This window comes from Harmonia axyridis, chromosome 1, assembly GCF_914767665.1.
Source record: "Harmonia axyridis chromosome 1, icHarAxyr1.1, whole genome shotgun sequence".
Lineage (NCBI taxonomy): Eukaryota > Metazoa > Arthropoda > Insecta > Coleoptera > Coccinellidae > Harmonia > Harmonia axyridis.
The window spans coordinates 84,761,182-84,782,737 of NC_059501.1; the positions used below are offsets into that span (position 1 = coordinate 84,761,182).

Below are 21,556 nucleotides of genomic sequence, written 5' to 3' on the forward strand. Positions count from 1 at the left end.
GGACAATTTTTGTCACACTGGAAATACCATAATATAAAACACCCTGTATATATAAAGAAATAATACACTTGTTACTACTGAAATTATATTTGAATAATTTCAATTATCACATTTTCAGAAAATAAAAATACCTCAAACCAATATGATATGAATATACAAGAAAAATCAGATCACCCGAAAAATAGATATACTCCTATATTTATATGATATTCGAATCTTCTATTATACATTTCTCAAGACGTTTGAGCAATTCATACATCCTAATGACTAATTAAAAAATTGTCATAATATAATACCATCTCTAAAATATTGCAACAAAGAAATCGACCTGAAAAAGTTCGTATTTATCAGATCCAATTGAACTTAAGGTTGGTACCAATGAAATGTCAGATTTTGTATAGTTATGAGATTAACTCACTTCATTTCTCTCTGAAAGCTTGAATATCGAATTTTAAAGGCGAATTCGGAAGTTACAAAACGAATAACAATGCTAACCGCAATCCGATCAACAAGATCTCGAAAAAACGATAAATATCTCCTATATAACAAACTGAGACTCAACGAACCTCCAAGAAAGGTTTTAAATATATTTTCAATACTTCATGTGTAAAGAGGAACTTAGAAAATTACAATAACAAAGCTGAAATTGCAAGCAGTCTTCGAAAGAGAAATCCGACAATGCTCAGGGTCGCTCTGCATCCTGAACTTGGTTTAAAAAAGCCACGTTGCTAGCCTTCAGCCGCGCTGCTGCCATCAAAGAAGGCGATGGAGACATACAAGGAGTCGAACACAGGCTGTTGCTGAGATCGCACTGACCCAACATGTTTAACAATTCTTCAGAAGTAGGTCCACCGTTGGATTTTTGAACTGAAAACGGATATTCAACATTCAAATGAGTCTACACTTGATAAAGGTTATTTTAGACTTGAAAGGTTAATAAATACATAACAATAAATACATAATGAAAATATTATAGGGTTTTCCAAAATAAGGGGTTTCATTTTGAATGGCCCACTATTTTAGTAGCTGTCACTTTTGACATTTGACAAGTAAAAATACGCTCTATTATTGTGACCTCCCACACCGCCATTTTTGGTTCTCCTGTCGGTGTTCGGAATCCAAACAAATAAATTCTCATTCAAATTAATATGGTGTCGTTGAAGGAATTGGCTTATTATCATAAATAAGAGTATTCGAGGAACGATTTCAGTATTAATTGATAGACAGAAGGAACGAGGTTAATACCAGTAAGTTTGAATCCTGTATCATTTCCCAGATTTTGTAAAAAGCCGTGTTTATTAGTTGAACTTCTAGTTCGAACTTACGGGCATTAATCTCGTTCCTTCTGTCTATCAATTAATAGTAAAATCGTTCCTTGAATAATCTCATTTATCAAAATAAGCCAATTTCTTCAACGACAACATACTAATTTGAATGACAATTTGTTTGTTTGGATTCCGAACACTGACAGGAGAACTAAAATGGCGGTGTGTGACGTCATCACTAATAGAGCGTATTAGCCTTTACTAAATATGGAACGATACACGCTTCTACAACCCACTGAAATTGTTAAAATTGACTAGAGATTATATCAATACGAAGATAAATCAATTAACATAAAGACTGACATGCGATCGTTTGCCTTTCACACCTACCTGTGTCGGATTTGTAGGAGAGATCCAAGGCTGTGGTCAAGTCCCACATTTGTATAGAACCGTTAGAGTGTCCGGTAAATATGAATCGTCTAGGTCTGGATCCCATTCTACTAGAACCTTCACATTCGTGCACACAAAAAGCGCTGACTGTGCTGCCATCTACTGCCTTTATCGTACAAACTCTGTAAGATATATGCAACCTGTTAATATAAAGTATTTAAGAAAAAACTACTTAAAAGAATCATCCAATTTCCCTTTGTACTTCAACCTCGATGATTTATTCTTAACCTCAAAAACAGAAACAAGGATTAGGCAACCCAGAGACTTGTCAAAAGTAAAATTCAATGTGGCGGCAGTTGGCGTGGTCTTGTTTGCCATAAGATTATTGTATGTTTTGGGATTTCCTCTTTATATTAGTGTTGTTTTTTTTAACTGTGGACAGTATTCGTGCTTAAACTAAACAACAATTCTATGTTTACCATTATTATGAGGTTCAAACTGCATAAAATCAAAAGAACAATGCACCTATTCTGACAATAACAATATAACTCTAAGAGATATATTCTGTTGTTGTGCCAACCGACACCATTAAAAGGTCACATGATCTAGGTTGCCTAATAAAGGGAGTGGTTAAGTAACAACAGTTTTGAAATTGAAAATTTTAGATTTCAAACGCTTTTTACCTTTTTCCATTACTAGCTAATCTCACAAAGAGCTGATCAGAATCTGGCACCACCTTCTGTATAAAGACCTGAACATCGTCCTGTTCTCCAAAAGGCCCACATTCGTTATAAATCGATTGACTCAGATAGGGCTCCATCGCTTCCAAAGAGATTATCTTGAAAGAAGCCTCTGGAGTAGAACCCGGTTGGGTGGAGAGCATACCCCTAAACCGGGTAACGGTCCAACTTCTGACATGGTTGTATTCGCAGCATACCGATACTAGATATTTTTCAGATAGGGTTACCTAAAGGAAAAAATCACTGAACTCTGATGATAAAATTTTTTTAGAGTAGAGGATGAAATCAAGCAGTTACCTTACTAACAGGACTTTGGTGCACTGTAAAGGTTTGGAAGAGTTGTGGTCCATGACTCACAGTTTCTGGATGCTGTACAATAACTCTAACTGAACCAGATGTCGTACCATAGGCAATCTCGATCCAGTTGCCACACAAATCTGTTTAAAACACGGTTCCAAATAAAAAGAGAGAAACGAAGTCTTGAAAAAGTATACAAAAACAAAATAACCTCCAAAATTTGAATGTAGACCTGTAGAATCACTGAACTCATGCAATTTTGTGCTTTTGATTGAATAAATAGATCTGCTCGAAACACTTGGGAACTTCACACAAATATCAAACCATTACATAGTCGATACGATCCATATTACAGTCATGAAAGGAAGGTAACACATGCAGAGGACTTAAAAAACCGATAAGCTTCCAAATTACAACTAAAAAGAGTGTGAGTATCGAGTTAGAACAAATGAATATGGACTATCACTGACTCCTGAGGAACACCATCCTTCCAAAAGTGAATTAAACATTTTATTCTGGAAAGGTTCTGATTTGAATTACGATTTTCATGATGATCTTTTACGTTATTATGGCAAATAATAGATAATAAAATACTACAACTGTATCCAATCGAAAATCAGGCTTGGTAGCTTAGTGTCCTTGTGTTAAGTACCAGCAGATCGTTAAATGATTGAAAAAGTGTGCTCAAAATTGTTCGGCTAATGATCTAACCAAAGCTCTGTAATTGCCAATTTGAAAAAAACGAAACGAGCTTGTTAGTGAAAGCTTGGAAAAGTCAAGATCGAGATGCACAGTCTACGGTTCATTGTAATTGCATTCAAAGTACAGGTCGTATCAAAAGGTACCTAAAGTGAGTGTTAAGCTTAAAAGTGTGGCATACCTTCGCGGTTTCTCTCAGAAGCTGGCATGAAACACAAGGGCTTAGTTTTGTCTGTTTTGCCATATGTTTGAAGAGAATCCATACTGTCTTCTCTTCAAATCGATAATAATCTCTTAGTGAATTTTTCTTATTATGATAAAAATTGAAACCTTGATCTTCATGATCTAAACTAGGATTTAAGTAGTTCCAGCTACATCTACCCTTACATCCAATGTAATTAAAGGCTAGCAGCTACTGGAACCCTGATTAACTCGACTAATATCAACAAAGTTTGAATTTTTCAGGAAATAAGTGCAAGAACCTGATATTAGCAAGTTCACATGCGATACTTACTGGTTTTTGGGGTGAGGTACACGGATATTGCAGTTACTGCATCGTAATTAGGGTCTCTATAAAGCTCAGTAACCAGAAGATCATTATCTTTCATTCTCAATGGGAATTTTTGCATATCTGTTGAAATAAAGAAAAAGATTACATATGAATCAAAATGACCTTTGAATAGGACAAGGTCAAGAAGGCTCAAGAGTTTTCGAAGCAGAATTGAATTGGTCTTCAGCACATATCTATTTACTACATAAACTGGAACTGTGTTTTTTTTAAAATACACCTACTGTGTTCAATGAAGTTATCTATTTGGTATGTTGGTATGACTGTCGTGACAACTATCAAAAATATTTTAGGTTAGGTTTTAAAGTTGCAAACTAAGAATATAGAGAAAATCATCTAGATCATAGGTTCGTTTGACCTACTTTCTATAAAACACATTATTCAAAACTTACCGATGTAATAGATGCACCCATTATTACAGCCCAGAAGCAGAATAGATCCAGCCGTATCGAACGAGGAGATGGACATGACATCCTGCGTCTGCCAATGCTGAGTCATGGCGTGCCAAACTCCCAATTTACCAGATGAAGAGAGCGCCACCAACTGGCTACCAATGAAGAACAGGTATTCCACCCTCACATGAAGATTGAAAATGCCTTCAAAAGATAACTTCGTTTGTGCTCTTTCTATCATCTGTCTATAAAACCTACCGATGTTGGTCTTATCACCGTTATCCGATATACCCCAGAGCCGAATCTGCGTCCCATACGATATAGCAACCATTTTGATTGTTTCACCGCACCCCATTTTTGCGTTGATGGCAATACGTTCGATGGTACTATCTATGTACGGACTGGTGAAAACCTGCTGCCAACCACTAGAGTCCTTCAATCTACGAAATAAAAATGTGAAATTCGTTCAAAGGTCCTGCAGTGGTAAATTTTCACCTGTAACACACAAAGAACCTGGCATAAGCCACAACAATCCAGTTCTGGTGCGCCTTGATGATCTGAACCCTCAAAGGATCGTTCCAATTGGAATCTGCAAAAATCAAAGTATTGGCAACACTGACATGAAGAATAACAGTGTCAAAAGACATGTCATATGTCAAATAAGTATTCTCACTTACTTGCTGTGCCAAAAACTAAGCCCACATCGTTTCTGATGAGTTTATTTAGATCTGCAGAGGAGTTTCTAGCATGCCTCAGGTCGAGAGATGCTGTTCTAGAATGGGACCTGCTAGTCAAACCTCGAAGGTCTTGTGAACTTCGGCTGTAGCTATTTGCTACTCCCATTCTGATTTCTATAGAGGAATTCCTGGAGTGACCTTTAAAATTAGAACAAAGGTTGAATAATCGTTCATTTGAAACAATGATAATCTGAGTTTATACCTCTGGTCTGGCCATTTCCAGAAGATGTAGTTGCTTGGGGCTGTACTTGATTTGATGTAGAGGCAGAAGACGGTTGATTCTCTACAGGGTGTAACTGGTCTGGATTGTTAGAGGTGTTTGTATGAGGTTCAGGTAATTTGACTAAGTGCCCAGGTTTTGGATTGTGAACAGTCACTTCTACATGGTTTATTTTTGGTGGATCTTGTATTGGAATCACTGCAAATTCATTATATTATTGTTAACTCTTGTTTCCATACTTCAAACTCACCAGGAGGGGGCAAATATCCATAAAACAGAACGTCTCCACATGTAGACTGGGTTAATTCCTCACATAGTGTTAGTCGTTTTACCAAAGGAGCTATATTATAATACTCAGCTTCGTGTCGAAGGATCCTTAGATTGACTCCATTCAATTCTATCTCCCTTGTTCTCAAATAATTCAATATGAGGGAGAATATTTTTGGATCTCTGTCGATGAAAATACATCCTTTTTCATCTCTGAGAATAGATATTCTGCCACTCAACAAAGCAGTAAAAAATGTATCTGGAATTGATGTCAGTGTTTGTCGAGATGTCGAAAATCTAAAATTATAATTTTGAGAAGAGAGACTAATGCAATTAGTAGAGTTTACCTTTTACCACCAACGTTCAAGTGCAATATATCAGCTGAATATTGCTGATGAAAAGACATTCTTACGAAAATCACAATACGTTTGATGAAAAGTATATGTCATCGTCAGATAAATTCATGAATTCAATTCAAATGTACGTTATTAGAAGGTAATATGGTTTAAAAAGCTCTGCACTGAACCAACTTGAACTTTACTGTTCTCTTATGCTTTTAATGAACAATTTAAATAAACAGATCACAACAGTTCAAAACAAAACAAATTTCACCCTGACTTTTATGTCATATGTAATATGTCAAAGGAAGTGTCACATAGGTATGTAGCGTAGATTTCAGCAAAATAAACTCTAAATTAACAGAATAAAAAACGTATAGTATAGGATATATTGTGAAAAAATATTAATTCAAAATTGAAAACGTGAGTTTTGAAAATTAGAATTATTTATAGACCAAGGGAATTCTGCGATTCTTCTGTTCAGCAAAATGATCTATAACTTCGTCCATGAAAATGTTCTCATCTTGTGATTTTATAAATTCTTTTTCAATTGAAATTTTTGCGATATTACTCAATCGCGCCTGGCCAGTGGTATTTCTGATATATTTTTTAATTCTTTTTAACGCGGAGAAACTTGTTTTTGTAGAAGGTGTTGTCGCTGGCAAAACAGCAACAAAAAGACATAATAATTTAAAGACTTCTGGCAAACAAAATTTTAAGTCAGTATCGTGAAAAAAAGTCAACATTTCATAAGGGTTTGTGCAATTTTCTATCATATCGTTTCCGTATAGAGCAGTTAATTCACATATTAATTGATTTCTATCAAAAATATTATACTGCGTTGTCAAATTTTCCAAAATCTTATGAGGAAATACTTTTTCATAAATGGAGAATTTTGAATTATCTAACAGATCGAAAAGATGTAGTTTTTCAATGTCGCAAAACCTAACTTCTATTTGAGTCGCTATAATATCTAGAATTTCAACAAAAATTTGTCTCAATTGTTGTTTTTTATCTGACATTTCAACTCCCTTGCGACGTTTTGAGTGTAAACTTGCGAAATCCAGTTTTTTATAAATTGTATCAAAATAAAAACTGTTACTCCTAAATTCATGTAATTTACTCAGTGTTGTCTGGATCAAATTTCTCGTCGTCAGAATATCTATGTTTCTATTTTGTAAAATAGAAAAAACAGTATCCGTTTGATTAAAAATTAAAACAAATATTTCTAAAAAAAATATGTTGTGAACATCCTCTAAAAAATTTTTTAAACCTACTGCTTCCCTAATTGATTTTTGATCAAAATCGTGACTATTGATAATAAAATGAAAGATTTCGAGTAATTTATATCTATTATTGCGAACTGTCATAACGATACGTGAACTAAAATTCCAACGAGTTGTAGGTAAATTATTTCCTCCAATTTGCTGTAACACTTGGGATCGTTTTGTTGATTTGGAAAAATATGATGAAAATCCTGAAAGGGCTGAGAAAAAAACCTTAACTTGTTGAATTGAACTGCACGCATTACATAAAATCAAATTGGATTTGTGTGCATAACCATGAGTAAACATTGCTAGTGGTGCTATAGATTTGATTTTTGTCTGTAAATAGTTTAGTTCTCCCGACATTACACTAGCCCCATCATATGTTTGACCCACTAATTTTGAATGTAAGTCGAATTTTGCGAATTTGGATGATAAAAATTCAAATAAATCTTCTGCAGAACGTCCAGAACTAACATAATAAAATCCCATGAATCGTTCAACGAGTTGGTCATTTGTTACATAACGGAAAATAACGGATAAATGTGGATGGCAGCCTATGTCAGTTATTTCATCAACTTGCCAGGAAAAAAACAGAGAATTTGAAATTTCCTCCTCAATTTTTTTATCCACAACAAAAGCAACCGATTCGCTCAATTCATTTTGTATAGTTTTGAATGTGCCGAAAAAAACCGATCTACTGTTGATATCATTTTCTAAAAAGGTTTTTAAATTAGTGTCATATTTACTAACAAGAATGACCAAGTCATTGAATTTAGAGCGATTTAAGGGTTCATGCATCAAAATATCTATGAGACTTTTAAGAATTTGTCGATTTTCTTTGACTCTAGCATTAAAATTTTGAATTTCTATTTGACTCGCGTTGTGATATATTGCTGTGCCAATATTTTGTTTCCTCATAAGGGTAAGCTTACAATTCGATAAAATATGTTGAGCACTTTTATTGTGTATCAATAGAGCTCGAGACAAATTTTTCAAATCGCAATAACCACTTTGTGACCAAACTCTGTCGGAGTTTGTATTAGTTGCTGCGAATAAAATGCAAGGCCAACAGAATAATTTATTTAAAGTTATACTGCCTGTAAGCCAGTCGTACTTTTCATACCAAGTATTTTGAAAACCCCGATTTGGTTTTCCGACCCCACCGATGGCCACAAGAGATTTACTCAGATCTGGAACAGGTCGCTCTATTTCTTTAATTATATACAATTTATCCTCAAAGGAATGATTCGAAAAATGTTGCTCATTTATTAAAAAATTTACAAAATCACAAGTACTTCGAATATTGTCATTTACCTTGGGAATTTCAGGCGACTCACTCGGTCCCGCTAAATCCATTTTAACTTCTTCAAAATGAAAAGACTTTTAGAAACAAATTATACGAACACAGCGAAAAACTTACACGAGACACAGCAAACGCTACCACCAAGTGAAAAACTAACCCAATTTACAACTTCCCGAATAACCCTAATAGTGCAGACAAAGTCTAGTTGACTGTGAGGCAGAATTGCAGTTTGCTATTAATGAGAAGGCGATCACTGATAGAGGCATGCCTCAAATCAATTCTATCGTTAGAAGCAGTCTTTCAAAGGAATACTCTCGTCGATGTAAATAAAGCGCTAGGTTGACAATAAAGAGAAGTAAGCGCGTTAGGCATGCCTCAAGCTTAGACTATAGAATAATAATAATTTATATTTTATGGCCTCAAGGCTCAAACCGGAAATGAGATGAGTATACAAAATCGTAAGATCGAGCATGTCACACTGATATTACCTCAGAGGATTATTATATGGAAAACAGAGAGCCAGTGCCATACCGTATGATTTGAAATTGAGAATGAAGAAATAAAGTTATGATGAAAGGGATTGAAAACATATTCAATTAATACGTGTAATTGATGAATCACTGGCTAGTGAGTCAGTGAGCCAGGGTCAAGTGTGCCCCATAGGACAAGCCGCCACTGTTTGGCTTAATAATTCCTGAATGAATATTTTAAATCATCTGTCTGGACTTTGGACATTCCTGGAATGCATAGAAAACAAATTATTTTTTGAGGTTACCTTACCTGTCAGTTGTTAAACCGGGCGAATATAAATAAAATTCGAATTCTCCAAGAAGAAATGGCAACTAAATATTTGAAGGTTCTTGGATATCCAGCAGTAGATACTCTCAATCTCAAAGGTCAGGCGTTCGATTTCTGTAAAATTTATAGGCATAATTCAATTGGTCCTGTTTACAGATGAGGCCACATTCAAAAAAATTGTGGTTTGGATTGAGAAAAACAAGATTAAACTAGCTGGACAAGACACGGTGAATACATTGAGTAATCCGAATTCTAATAATTGGAGGACAGCGTTTGACAAGTATAAAGAGTTTTTAGGTTTGCCTAGTCTGCTTTCTACCGATGATGAATGTCTTATATGGCTTGCTAGTTATGCTGTCCAAGAACAATACAGTAAAAAAAGTAGGTTCTTTCGATAAAATCAGGCAAATCAGTTGTGTATGTATAAATTGTTTTAGAGAACGAATACAATAAATATTCTGTTCAGGAAGATATCAAGCCAGAGATTACACCTAAGATTACAGCCGAAAATCCACTAGATAATTTAGATTGTGAGTAACAAGAAGTTGCACATTCGATTTACTTTTATAGTTTATTTCAGTCAGAAGTGATGAATTTAAGGAAGGAATCAATAAAATAGCTAAATTGTTGAATATTACTCCACATCCAGATGTCTCTATAACACTCAAAGCTGTCAGGCTTCTTATAACGGAAAGATTTACATTAGAAGCTTTGAAAAACCCAGAACAATTCATTGTTGAGGTGAGGAAATTTTGGATAATCCTATCTTCACTCATTGATTATCATAAATGTAGATTTCTGTCATAACTATTTCATTTAGCAGTTGCACTTCATAGATGGCAGCACATGACCCATTTTGTCTTATTGCAGGGTACACCTTTTCCTTTAGACAGCGCTGACCTTGGGATTGATGTGGGTGATCCTGTGTTGAAACATGCAGCTAAAATATTGAGGATGTTGTTCATACAGGATTTGAGAAATCTTCAAACCAGAGCTAACGAGTTGATTGTCAAGGCTCAAAATGTCACTGCCAACCCTAAGACTGATACAAAGTTGGGAAAGGTTGGATTTTGAAGATTTATATGTGTATGTGGCTTAATTTATTTAAATAAAATCTTTTGAAAATATTTGAGATGTTTCTGTTAATTTATAATAATAATAATAATAAAATAAAAAAATAATAATAAAATCAACAGATAGAATTGAAACATTTTGAAGACTATAGAACAGAATGAAAAGCAAACTATATTTTTGAAATTTTGAAAGATCAATTCCAACTACCATACAGAAATGATGCACAAAGGTTGTAATGTTTATTCTATTCATCATAAAGATAAAGTCTCAACCTGATGGAATCTGTTTTCAAGGTTCGGCATTTCTTTTCCAAACTTTTCAATGAAAAAAGAAATTGACGGATACGAGCGATTTTTCACATTTTCATTTTGAATCCGGAAAATTGAAATGTTAAGTTTTGGTTGGACCACACTGTATATAGCGAATATTAATGAAAAATCGATAAACTGGTATAATCATTACAAAAAGTAGGGCTAAAAGAAATCCTGTATCTCGAAAACAAAGCGTTCACTTGTTTATAGGACTTTTTTTTTCAAAATTATCCAAGGAACTTCATTTTTCTTTGTACCTTTAATTCAGGATCTGTTAGTTATGGAACGTAGCCCTAAATGTCAATAGTAGTCTGTGATCAATGAAGAACACAGATACGCAGTACAAGGCATAACCTGAAAGACGAATCATGGTAATACATACTTGTGAGATAATAACTGTACAGAAAGAAAGACATATTAAATAAAGTGGTAAATGAACCAGAGCTTATTATAAATTAGAATTAGAACCATATACATTACAGGAACATCCTGTATGTTTAATCTTCACTAATGCATGACCCATTTCTCGCGAATATAGCCGAGCTCAAGTTGCGACACAGCGAACACAGAAAAAAAAAACAAAATACAAAAAGAAATCTGCTCGGATTCGTCTATCATAATATTCAATTTCCGGCTATTCACTCAGCGACATCCGCAGTTCCGCTGCAATTCATATTCAGGCCGGCAAACTGAAGCAAACAAAATAATTTAATCGCTAACGAACTGTCTTTTTGAGCAGCCTGCCGTCAGCTCTCTATTTTCAATTATACGGAGTCGTATCTTTTATTCATGATGTCGGCCCAACTCCGAAGGTAACTCTTTAGATTTCATTTGTAAATTTCGAAACGACACGGCAAAAGATGCAAAACGTTACTGGGGACAGTTTTATCGGGAATTCACTTCGGAATTTCACTCTGGAGAATTTCTGGAGCGAGTTTACTGCAAGAGGAAAAAGTTCGGGGGGCTTTAACGTGTGCGGAGCTCGTTCCTTCACGGTTTTTTTTTCGTGTAGTGTTCTGCCTGCCGGGGGTGTTTAGAAGTTTCACTTCATTAGGGAGTCGGCTGGAAAAATCGGGAAATTGAATTTATCCGAACTGTGTTTCGGCCTGGATTTCCCATAGGCGTTCTTGTGCGTCTTCGTTTCGATCTTATTTAGGGATTTTTTGTTACACTGATTTCCGTTTATAAAGGGTTTTTCAATAGTAGGTTTCATTTTATATTGAAAGAAAAAACGTGTATATTTTAAGAGATATCAATGGATGTTTATTTCAGTGTACAGTTAATAGGACACTTTTGAATGGGAAGTTTTACAGACGGTCATCAATGACCTTTGGAAAGCCTTTCTCGTCCTGATATCGCTGGTGGACTCTTCAGTTAGGCAATCCAGCGATCTCGGCCTAAGACACACCCTTTCACACCATCGTGGAGAGGTGACTCTGTTTCAACGCTATGACCCCTATAAATCCGCCAAGGCCAAGGTATGTATGGCGCGAAAACACATAACGCCATCTGTGAGTAGACATATTCACTACAGACAGCAGGAAATGCAAAAGCCGATGAACTTGAGGAAAGAGCATCAAGGTTGATACCTGTTAGTCCTAAGTCCTTCTCTGTGGGCTTGAAAAAGAACCACATAAGGCAACGGTCTACCTATAGGAGAAAGACAATAGAAAATCCCTCTGGAGAAACACTTCGGGTCTTGCTCAGGCAAAGTAAATTGTGGTGCTTTCACCAACCTATGCCAGAAGCTCCTGAAGCTACCACGAGCTGAGCTTGGGATAATGGTGGAACTGCTGTAAGGACACTATCGGTGCAGATAAAATCTTCAGGCTCTATGGAAAAGAAGTAGAAACAGCCTAACACATAGTTTGCAAATGTCCGTGGTTGACTGGCCTATGAACTACTCACATGGAAAAGTCAGTTCTGTTTGCTCACGAAGTAATAGCCAAGGCTCCTAAAGATGTCGTCGGTTTCGTTAACCGTATCGAAGGCCTCCCTGGGTTTGTATGAAAAGGTAGGGTAAAGAACAAAGGATCAAATTGGACGCAGTTCCCGGAAGGCTAACAGAGCCGCAACGACTCCGATTCAGTGAATAATAAGGATATCATACGCATCGAAGATATTAAAAGACCTTTACTAGCCCAAGCATCCTAGGATTGAGGATATTGCTAGATTTGCCAACACTTTGAGAGATCTCTTGAGGACAGATACAGCAGGGTACTAGAAAATAAGACCCTATCCAATCTTATAGGTTGTAGGGTATCTATCGATTCCTTCGAAAATATTCTAAGTCCGAGAACTGAAGAATTCGGTGTACAAACTTAGGATTATCAAAGCCACACCCCTAAGGGATCCGTAGAAAGGCTTTGCTAACGGTCGAATGGAAAACAGCCTGAATGCCCATAAAACTCAGCATTTCAGGGCGAATAATTCAATCGAGTTCAGACCAGTCTACAACTACAACATATATTCAACACTTGCACCGACAACGAGAAGATTAAAGATTTTCACATCTGTTCCCGAGACCGACGAAAAAGTACCTGCAACGACCAAGTGACCAGCGACCCTAAGAATCGATTAGACAAATTATTATCTTCTTCACACATTTTTAATGAGTTGGAAATAAATTGAATAAGTGTTTTTATCCCGTTCTTTTATTTCCCTAAATTGTCCTTGGCCGTGAGCTAGTTTAGTCGCAGTATAAGGACCACAACCCACAAGGTCTTTACTAGAATGAATTGGATTATTGTTGTTCTTCATCCATCTTATGTTAAGATAATGCCCAGATCAAAATTTCTTCTCATCCCCATCCAGATTCTCTGGAACGCGTTTTATCAGTGAACGCCTTTCTGCCTTTCTCTAACCCCCCCAACCCTCCTCCCAAATAGGATCAGAAGGTCGCCAGAAGGTCGCGTTGTGGTTTCGGCAACGCGAAACTGCACCCACTACAAACCAGATCCAATTAACAGCGTGGATTCGAATCCCAAGGAATCGGATGTATGTGTGTGCCGGTTCGGAATTGAATGTCAACCGGTCGGATCCGAACTCGTAGGACCATTTTTGGGCCGGGGGCGGCTTCGGTTGCGCGAATTAGCGAAATAGGAGATCTCGATTGTGGTTGTTCGTTGGGTTTTGGGGATGTCGAAGTTAATTGTTAGGTTCTTGAGTTCAGCTGGGGATTACTGGGTCGGATATTTCGTGTTTTAACTGTTATGTTCGGGGCGCGGGTGAAGAACCGTCGTTTGGGTTTATTATGTTCGATAATGGTGCATTGGAATTGTCAGGTGAATAATTTAACTTGATGCTGTGGCGTTTTCGGAGAATCGTTGGAATTAAGGCTTTGTTGAAAGTCCTGGAATCAACTGGAAAGTCAAAAAATGAAGAATTTATTAACGTTGAAGTTGGATTTCGAAGTGATTCGTCGTGAACGTACAAAAAGAACTATTTCAAAAAGAAGAAAAACTTGATCCGTCAGTTTTTTTATCCACAAATCTGGTCTCTATTAGATAGTTGGGCTATCATCTTGGTGATAGTTAAGCCTTTCTCTTATAAGTGTTTGGCTTACTCTATTAGAGATTCTTTCTGCCCTTCTGCCTCTTATTGGGAGCTTCACTCCTTAGGAATAAGGTTGCGGTCACTAAAGATGTAAAAACGTTAGGTGGTTAGTTTCTTTGGCAAGTTTAATTGAGGTTTTCCCATATTTCCTGGCCTCTTGATATAAACCGGGCCCATACCGAATTTCTAATGGTTGTCCCAATATTGATGATGGATCTCTCTCATACAACATTTCCATTTTCACTCCTTCAGTGACCAAGAATGAATGTGTCAGTGCTTGGGCTAGTAAAGGTCTTTTAATATCTTCGATGTGTATGATATCCTTATTATTCACTGAATCGGAGTCGTTGCGGCTCTGTTTTCCTTCCGGGAAATGCATCCAGTTTGATCCTTTATTCTTTACCCTACTTTTTCATACAAACCCATGGAAGCCATCGATACGGTTAACGAAACCGACGACATCCTTAGGAGCCTTGGCTATTTATTACTTCAAGAGTATACAAGTAGTGGACTAGAGTTAATGAAACCTTGAGATAGAAGACGTCAAAATTGCCAATATGCTATAATTCGAGTACATATTCAAAGCGCTTAGTTCGATAAGAAAAGGATACGAAATAAAACCTTATATATTTCTGATTTTTCAGTCTTTACATGACCGAAATTCATTTTGGATTCCTTATAGGGCATTGTCGCCTTAGGAAGCAACTCATGAGAATGGGTGTAGTAGAAAATGACGAGTGCAGATTCTGTATGGAGGAGGAAGAAACTCCGGATCACAAGGTGACGGAAAGCCTTGCTATAGCTAGCCAACGCAAAATCTGCTATGGACAAGAAACTTGTTGAAGTGAGGAGGTAGCCTCCTTGAAGCTATCTCAGATACTGCAGCTCATTGGAACTCTGGAACTGGGGGGTGTGCTGTAGACTACGACGATTAATGTCAAAAATAGTTCTTATGGGGCCACAATAGACCATAAGGTCGAAGTACAAAGCAACCCCTCTCTTAAATCTGAACCTAATCCTTGATCATCATGTGGCGGCTTCTCATAAAGTTCCACATAGCTACAATAAACACAGCACTCGGTGGCCTAGAGGTTAAGAGTCTAGACTCACTCACCGAGATGCGACAAGGTGCCGGGTTCGAGCCCTGGCGGCTCCCGATAATAATAAATTCCCCAAGCGTCTGTGACACGGCACACACAAATATACTAAAGTCACACTGATGAGTCCGGTTTGTGTGCCAGGGACGAAACGCATAAGTAGGCATATATGAAATCCTACAATCGTCTCTCATCCAATTCCATTCCAAATCCAAAATTTCCAGATACGCTACTGGCTTAATCTCTCAAATATGTGTATGCAAAACGCATATCGTATTATTAAATACCGATGGTGAAGGCTGAGCCTGTTCATCCAAACGAACGAACGTTCAGACTCTTCTCAACTATGCCCAGAATTCCCCAGAAATACAATTAATGGAAACGGAGTTAGCTGAGAAAGTGGGATATTTTCTGAGAATGGCAACCTCAAATCGATAGGGAGTAGATTCAATATAGAAACTGCGTTATTCAGTTATCCCAGTGGGAGAGATTCCTTTCCAAATGCCTCGGCGATATTTAGTTCTCATCAGTTCGTAACTTAGATTTATTGTTTTCAGCAACATACCTTCATCAGGCTCAGAGAATTTGATTTCACACCTACAACTTCGGATGATGTTTAACGAGACCGTATTTTCTTGATGGATTTCGAACTGCTTATACAGGTGTCCAGTAATTAGATGTAAGATTCGGAAAGTTTATATTGAATTCTGTCTTGAGGAGATAATAAGACCTTCAAGTCAACCTAATATGGTTGGTTGGATATGGTTTGTTGATTTCGAGAACATCCGACTAATACACACATCCTCAAAAGTCTTGGCCCTCCTAGGTTTCTCAAGGAATGAAGAATCGATGTTCTGGAAATGAAATGAATATTTTCCTCAATTTCAACTGCAATATATTCTATAGAAAATCGTTGTCTGTTACTCTCTTATGCAGGATGAGACAAAAGGGGAAAAATGAGAAAAAAATCTAAATTTATCCATTATTTATTTTTGATTTATTATAGTTTTTCCACAACTAAATCTAAATTTAAAAAAAACGTTCGCCATTGTGTAAAAAGCATTGTGACGGGTAGCTCTATGTCCAGGTGATAGCTCAGGTACTCTTAAAGGTCTTCTTGCCCTTAAATTTGGGAAATGTAACCATCTCCTTATGGTACTGGTTAAGGCTACCCGTCTATAGGTCCTCAAAAAATGACTTCGAAGGGTTGTTACAGATACCGTTCGATTCCTCCCAGTAAAAATTGCGATATAATGGTCTTTCCTTGGAGATGTTACTCTGGATCGACCAGGCAACGCTGTCGGTTTCCAAGAAAAGGGCTACTATGCGCCATACTGAATTATGTGGAATATTCAAACGTTGCGCAATCTGGTGGTTCGACAAAGCTTCTTGGCAATGACAACATTTTAACACAGCAGGAAATGAAGTTAAAATACCTGGGCATAGAGCTCTCGGGACATAGTGATGTTGGATCGGAAGTATGACTACAAACAAACAAACAAAATACTGAGGGTGGCTTGTTGCTTCAATGAAACAATATGGATAATATATTATCTACATATTGAGACTGAAGCAATGAAAAAACTTATGCGACCTATAATGACATACATAGCAGAAACCCGACCAGATACAGCAATAACCAGAAGGGCCTTAGAGGTTGGAGAAATGAAGATCTTACGAAGAATAGATGCAAAAATCTTATTAGACAGAGAACGAAGTGACAACATAAGATGAACTTGTAAAGTGGATAACATCAACGATTTGGTGCAAGGTAGAAAGGAGGGTGGAAAGATTACATAAATCGAATGAATCAACAAAGAATGGTAAAAATAGCTAAGTGACGAATCACCTATTTGGCAGAAGAAGTATAGGAAGACCACGAAAGAGGTGGGGATATAAGTTATGAAGAATAATAGGCATTTGTGTCTATAATAGAGATTGATGAAGAAGAAGAAGACGACGAAGAAGAAGAAAGAGAAGAAAAATGAGAATAAAAGAAGAAAAAGAAGAAGAAGTGGCAAAACATCTATTGGGAGAAGAAGTATAGGAAGACCACGAAAGAGGTGGAGCTATAAGTTATGAAGAATAATGGGCATTTGTGTCTATAATAGAGATTGATGAAGAAGAAGAAGAATACGAAAAAGAAAGAGAAGAGGAAGAAAGAGAAGAGGAAGAAAGAGAAGAGGAAGAATAAAAAGAAGAAGAATAAAAAGAAGATGAAGAATAATAAAAAGAAGAAGAAGAAGAAGAAGAAGAAGAAGAAGAAGAAGAAGGGGAGGAGGAGAAGGCGGAGGAGAAGGCGGAGGAGAAGGCGGAGGAGAAGGCGGAGGAGAAGGAGGATGAGTAGGAGGAGGAGAACGAGGAGGATCAGGAGAAGAATTAGGAGAAGGAGGAGAAGAAGGAGGAGAAGAAGGAAGAGAAGAAGGTGAAGAAGGAGGAGTAAGAATGGTAAGAATAGCTAAGGAACGATGAATTATAGAAAGACCACGAAAGAGGTGGAGCTATAAGTTATGAAGAATAATAGGCATTTGTGTCTATAATAGAGGAGAAGGAGAAGGAGGAGAAGAAGGAGGAGAAGAAGGAGGAGAAGAAGGAGGAGAAGAGGGAGGAGAAGTGGGAGGAGAAGATGGAGGAGAGGAGAGAGGAGAAGAGGGAGGAGAAGAGGAAGGAGAAGAGGGAGGAGAAGTGGGAGGAGAAGAGGGAGGAGAAGTGGAAGGAGAAGAGGGAGGAGAAGAGGGAGGAGAAGAGGGAGGAGAAGAGGGAGGAGAAGAGGGAGGAGAAGAGGGAGGAGAAGAGGGAGGAGAAGAGGGAGGAGAAGAGGGAGGAGAAGAGGGAGGAGAAGAGGGAGGAGAAGAGGGAGGAGAAGAGGGAGGAGAAGAGGGAGGAGAAGAGGGAGGAGAAGAGGGAGGAGAAGAGGGAGGAGAAGAGGGAGGAGAAGAGGGAGGGGAAGAGGGAGGAGAAGAGGGAGGGGAAGAGGAAGGAGAAGAGGGAGGAGAAGAGGGAGGAGAAGAGGGAGGAGAAGAGGGAGGAGAAGAGGGAGGGAAGAGGGTGGAGGAGAAGAAGGAGAAGGAGAAGAAAAAGGAGAAGAAGAATGAGAAGATTTTTTCAACAAATTGTTCAAGTTCAATTTTTCTTTTGAGGTTTTATAAGTTTCCCTAACAAGTCTTCAGCAAAAATCAAGAGGAGTAAATATTGACGAATGAAACCCATTTTCAAGTGACGTAACGACCCGATCCATTCAAGAAAATCCCTCGAAACCCCTTCGTGTCTTCCCGATCCGCATTGTTAAGGGATTATCTTAATGGCGTTCTTCTCGCGTCGTTCCAAGTCGCCATATATCTCCGCGAAACACTGGGGGGTGGGTGTTCCGTAACGGCACATCTTCCTCGTTCCTAATGTTGTTTCGAATATGAATCATTGAAATTAAAAGGGAATAAACGCTAATTGGTACTCTGGGAACTCATTAAACAAATTCGTTGTATAACGGGCTTAACGTTTCCGAGTCGAGGTAGGGCCAGATATTTTACCGGGGGAAGTTTCAGCGGATTGTGAATTAATTGCGCTTTTCGCTGCTTGAAAATCGGGCGAAGGAGGTGAGAGGGGAGGGGGGTGGAAGATGTATGGGTTCGGTGGAACAATAGGGATGGTTTGAAAAACCCCCGCAGTGGTTATTTGAGTGGTGTTTGTTAGTTTTCAGTCGGGTTTGTGAGGAAATTGAGGTTTTGGATTAGGCCATCCGGCCTAGCCTTATTTATATTAGATGCAGTAAAAAGAAATCCATTATTTTTCCAATGGGGAGCTTCAGTTATGTGTATCGACGTACAATCTTGTTCCACTGGCTGACGTTAGAAAAATGAGATTTTGTACTACAAAAACTTTTATGACAGTGTTGTGACCAGTTGGCTCAGTTCAGTTTGAGTGATTCCGTTCCGGTAATTTAAATGTTAAAGAGGTATACATAATGTCCATGAAATCATGGATATTGTCCGACCGTCATGTAAGCACTGTTTCGATTGATCAAAAGCTCTCTCTCTCTCTCTCTCTCTCTCTCTTTCTCTCTCTCTCTCAAGAGCTGGTCGCAAGAAGAACCTCGATGTATGGGCACCACACGAGTTAAGGCAACAAACTTCATGGACCGAATTTCCATCTGCGAATCGTTGCTGAATTGCAACAAAATTGACCCATTTTTGAAGCGGTTGGTGACTGGTGTTGAAAAGTGGATATCTTACGACAACGTCAAGCGAAAACGGATGTAATTGAAAAGCGGTGAGCCGTTGGGAACGGTGGTGAAGCTAGGATCGACGGCCACAAAGGTTTTGCTGTTTGTTTGGTGGGACTGGCAGGGAATTATCTGTTACTAACTGTTAACACGGAACTGTTCTGTCAACGTATGAAGGAAGCAATTGGCCAATAGGAGAGGAATTGTGTTCCATCAGAACAACGCAAGGTCACACATATCGATAGTGACTTGCCAGAAGCTCCGAGAGCTTGGTCGGGAGGCTCTTACGCATCCCCCTTATAGTCCGGATCTGGCACCAAGTGATGTGTTCCTGTGCATGGCGAACAATTTTGCTGATGAAAAATTCGCTTCAACAGAGGCTTGTGTCTCAATTTTTGTCCAATAGGGACGAGGGCTTCTATGAGAGAAGCAACATGATATTACCTTCAAAATGGCAACAAGTTATCGAAAAAAAAAACGATTTTGAAACGTTGTGTTGCTGAAGGATCTCTCCATTCTTCAAATTATTTCTGTCGAAGTGTACAGAACACTCGGAGATCAACACATAGGTGCAGGTACACCTTAGTACAACATATCTCTTAAACAGATTTCTACAACTCGTGTATGTTTCTTTTTATGATGGCATAGGCATAACCTATCGAATACAAATGAGAACAAATAATACACAGTGTTGCCATTATAACCATTTTAAATTGTATCATGCCTTTTAGAAAATCCCTCAGAGTGATAGACATATATAGAGGGAGCATATGTCATTTTCAGTAAGCAAATTTTGTCCCCAATATGAACTATCAAATTTGACATGAAGCGCGCGGAAATGCAAACATATCAGTGATACGATATTTCACTCAATTCGCAAGTTTCTCCAGAAAAAACGCACTTCTTATGTCACATAAGTGAATCAACCTTTCATATTAACTCGAAATATATTGAAATAAATACCTTAATATATCAGAAATTCAGAAAACAAACTTCAAGCATGCCAAACGACGTGGAACAACCGATGACACTAGGAGAGCAAAAGTTGGCAAACCTTGGATTTCAGCAGGTAGATTCAGAAAATAAATATTCCTAATTTGACTATTAGGAAAAATATGAGATTCCAAATATTAAAATTCGTATATTTAATCACTCAAATAAGTAAAATATACATTCATCATAAGGATATAGTAAAATTGTGGATTTGAAAATAAATCACAATCCGACAACGTAATCTAACCATGTTGGGGATATGTAAAAATAGCGTACACTTCCCTATCTATGTTTATTACTCTATGGAAAATCCTTTACATAACTTCCAATCGAAAACCTGCCTCGATATCAGGGAAATGAATAAAATTATGCATTCTTGTTGAATAACCGAAGGCCGCAAATTCAAACTAATTTTTTTCCGAAACATCCAACAGAAACTTTCATAACCGAACAATCCGTAGGTAGGTACGTCACTGCCGATTTCCATATCTAGCCTGCAGCCCCGAATTTGTGGTCTGAGCCAGAATGCCCGCTCCCTTCTAATACAATGAATATTTATTGTATCCCGGTATGCACAAGAAGCCCAACTTCGGCAAGTAAGTTCCGAAATAAATTCTCTCGACCAACACAAGCTGTTGCCGAGTTCATCAATATCTGGTAGATGGCCAGAAATGAATAAGAGAATCGATAGCACATTTAACCAAAGTTATCTGCAATGCAGAACTGTTCTTACGACTAGTCCGTGTCCTGAGCTGACCTCAACCTCTTTCCTGGATGGAAAGTGCTATTTTGGATCAGGAGGTTTCAGGATCGTCTCAAGGTGCTCTGCTGTGATTTTTGTTCAAGGATTCGCCACTTTGGCTGATAAAGTGACAGATCCAGAGATGACATAATATGAAAGAAAAACTGTTAGATTTTTCAACATCATTGTATATTGTTCTGAATGCCAATATTTTCAATTTCCTCTCATTATCAAAGTGTTGTTTATTCATCTCTGTATGAACCTGAGCAATCTGTCACAGCTC

At 37.7% G+C, this 21,556-nt stretch overlaps 3 protein-coding genes across 3 annotated transcripts in view; 2 read left to right on the forward strand and 1 right to left on the reverse strand.

Moving 5' to 3' along the window:
* Positions 1 to 573: 573 nt before the first annotated feature.
* Positions 574 to 6,672, reverse strand: LOC123681200 (BTB/POZ domain-containing protein KCTD3). The gene is made up of 12 exons (XM_045619453.1): positions 5,923 to 6,672; positions 5,559 to 5,872; positions 5,291 to 5,506; positions 5,029 to 5,226; positions 4,847 to 4,940; positions 4,610 to 4,791; positions 4,352 to 4,555; positions 3,906 to 4,022; positions 2,693 to 2,832; positions 2,339 to 2,622; positions 1,656 to 1,837; positions 574 to 867 (listed from the first exon to the last, which is right to left on the reverse strand). Exons 1-12 carry the CDS (start codon positions 5,979 to 5,981, stop codon positions 683 to 685), a joined length of 2,175 nt encoding a protein of 724 aa, XP_045475409.1. The 5' UTR covers positions 5,982 to 6,672; the 3' UTR covers positions 574 to 682.
* A 2,033-nt stretch (positions 6,673 to 8,705) lies between these two features.
* On the forward strand, positions 8,706 to 10,409 carry LOC123681191 (RNA transcription, translation and transport factor protein). The gene is made up of 5 exons (XM_045619445.1): positions 8,706 to 9,380; positions 9,439 to 9,663; positions 9,720 to 9,812; positions 9,863 to 10,023; positions 10,153 to 10,409. Exons 1-5 carry the CDS (start codon positions 9,320 to 9,322, stop codon positions 10,354 to 10,356), a joined length of 744 nt encoding a protein of 247 aa, XP_045475401.1. The 5' UTR covers positions 8,706 to 9,319; the 3' UTR covers positions 10,357 to 10,409.
* A 4,237-nt stretch (positions 10,410 to 14,646) lies between these two features.
* LOC123674230 (cilia- and flagella-associated protein 251-like) overlaps positions 14,647 to 21,556 on the forward strand; it is a 28,325-nt gene continuing 21,415 nt past the window's right edge. The window contains exons 1-2 of the mRNA XM_045609168.1: positions 14,647 to 14,725; positions 17,863 to 18,367. Coding sequence (XP_045465124.1) covers positions 14,647 to 14,725; positions 17,863 to 18,367 — 584 coding nt within the window. The remainder of the gene's footprint in view (positions 14,726 to 17,862; positions 18,368 to 21,556) is intronic.

What these genes read in the sequence shown, in the direction of transcription:
- LOC123681191 (XM_045619445.1), top strand. Translation starts at nt 9,320, where the DNA reads ATGGCAACTAAATATTTGAAGGTTCTTGGATATCCAGCAGTAGATACT. An exon ending in AGATACTCTCAATCTCAAAG is followed by an intron (nt 9,381 to 9,438) that starts GTCAGGCGTTCG and finishes TCCTGTTTACAG; the next exon opens with ATGAGGCCACATTCAAAAAA. An exon ending in AGAACAATACAGTAAAAAAA is followed by an intron (nt 9,664 to 9,719) that starts GTAGGTTCTTTC and finishes AAATTGTTTTAG; the next exon opens with AGAACGAATACAATAAATAT.
- LOC123681200 (XM_045619453.1), bottom strand. Translation starts at nt 5,981, where the DNA reads ATGTCTTTTCATCAGCAATATTCAGCTGATATATTGCACTTGAACGTT. An exon ending in TGGAAATGGCCAGACCAGAG is followed by an intron (nt 5,227 to 5,290) that starts GTATAAACTCAG and finishes CTAATTTTAAAG; the next exon opens with GTCACTCCAGGAATTCCTCT. An exon ending in TGGGTGCATCTATTACATCG is followed by an intron (nt 4,023 to 4,351) that starts GTAAGTTTTGAA and finishes TTATTTCAACAG; the next exon opens with ATATGCAAAAATTCCCATTG.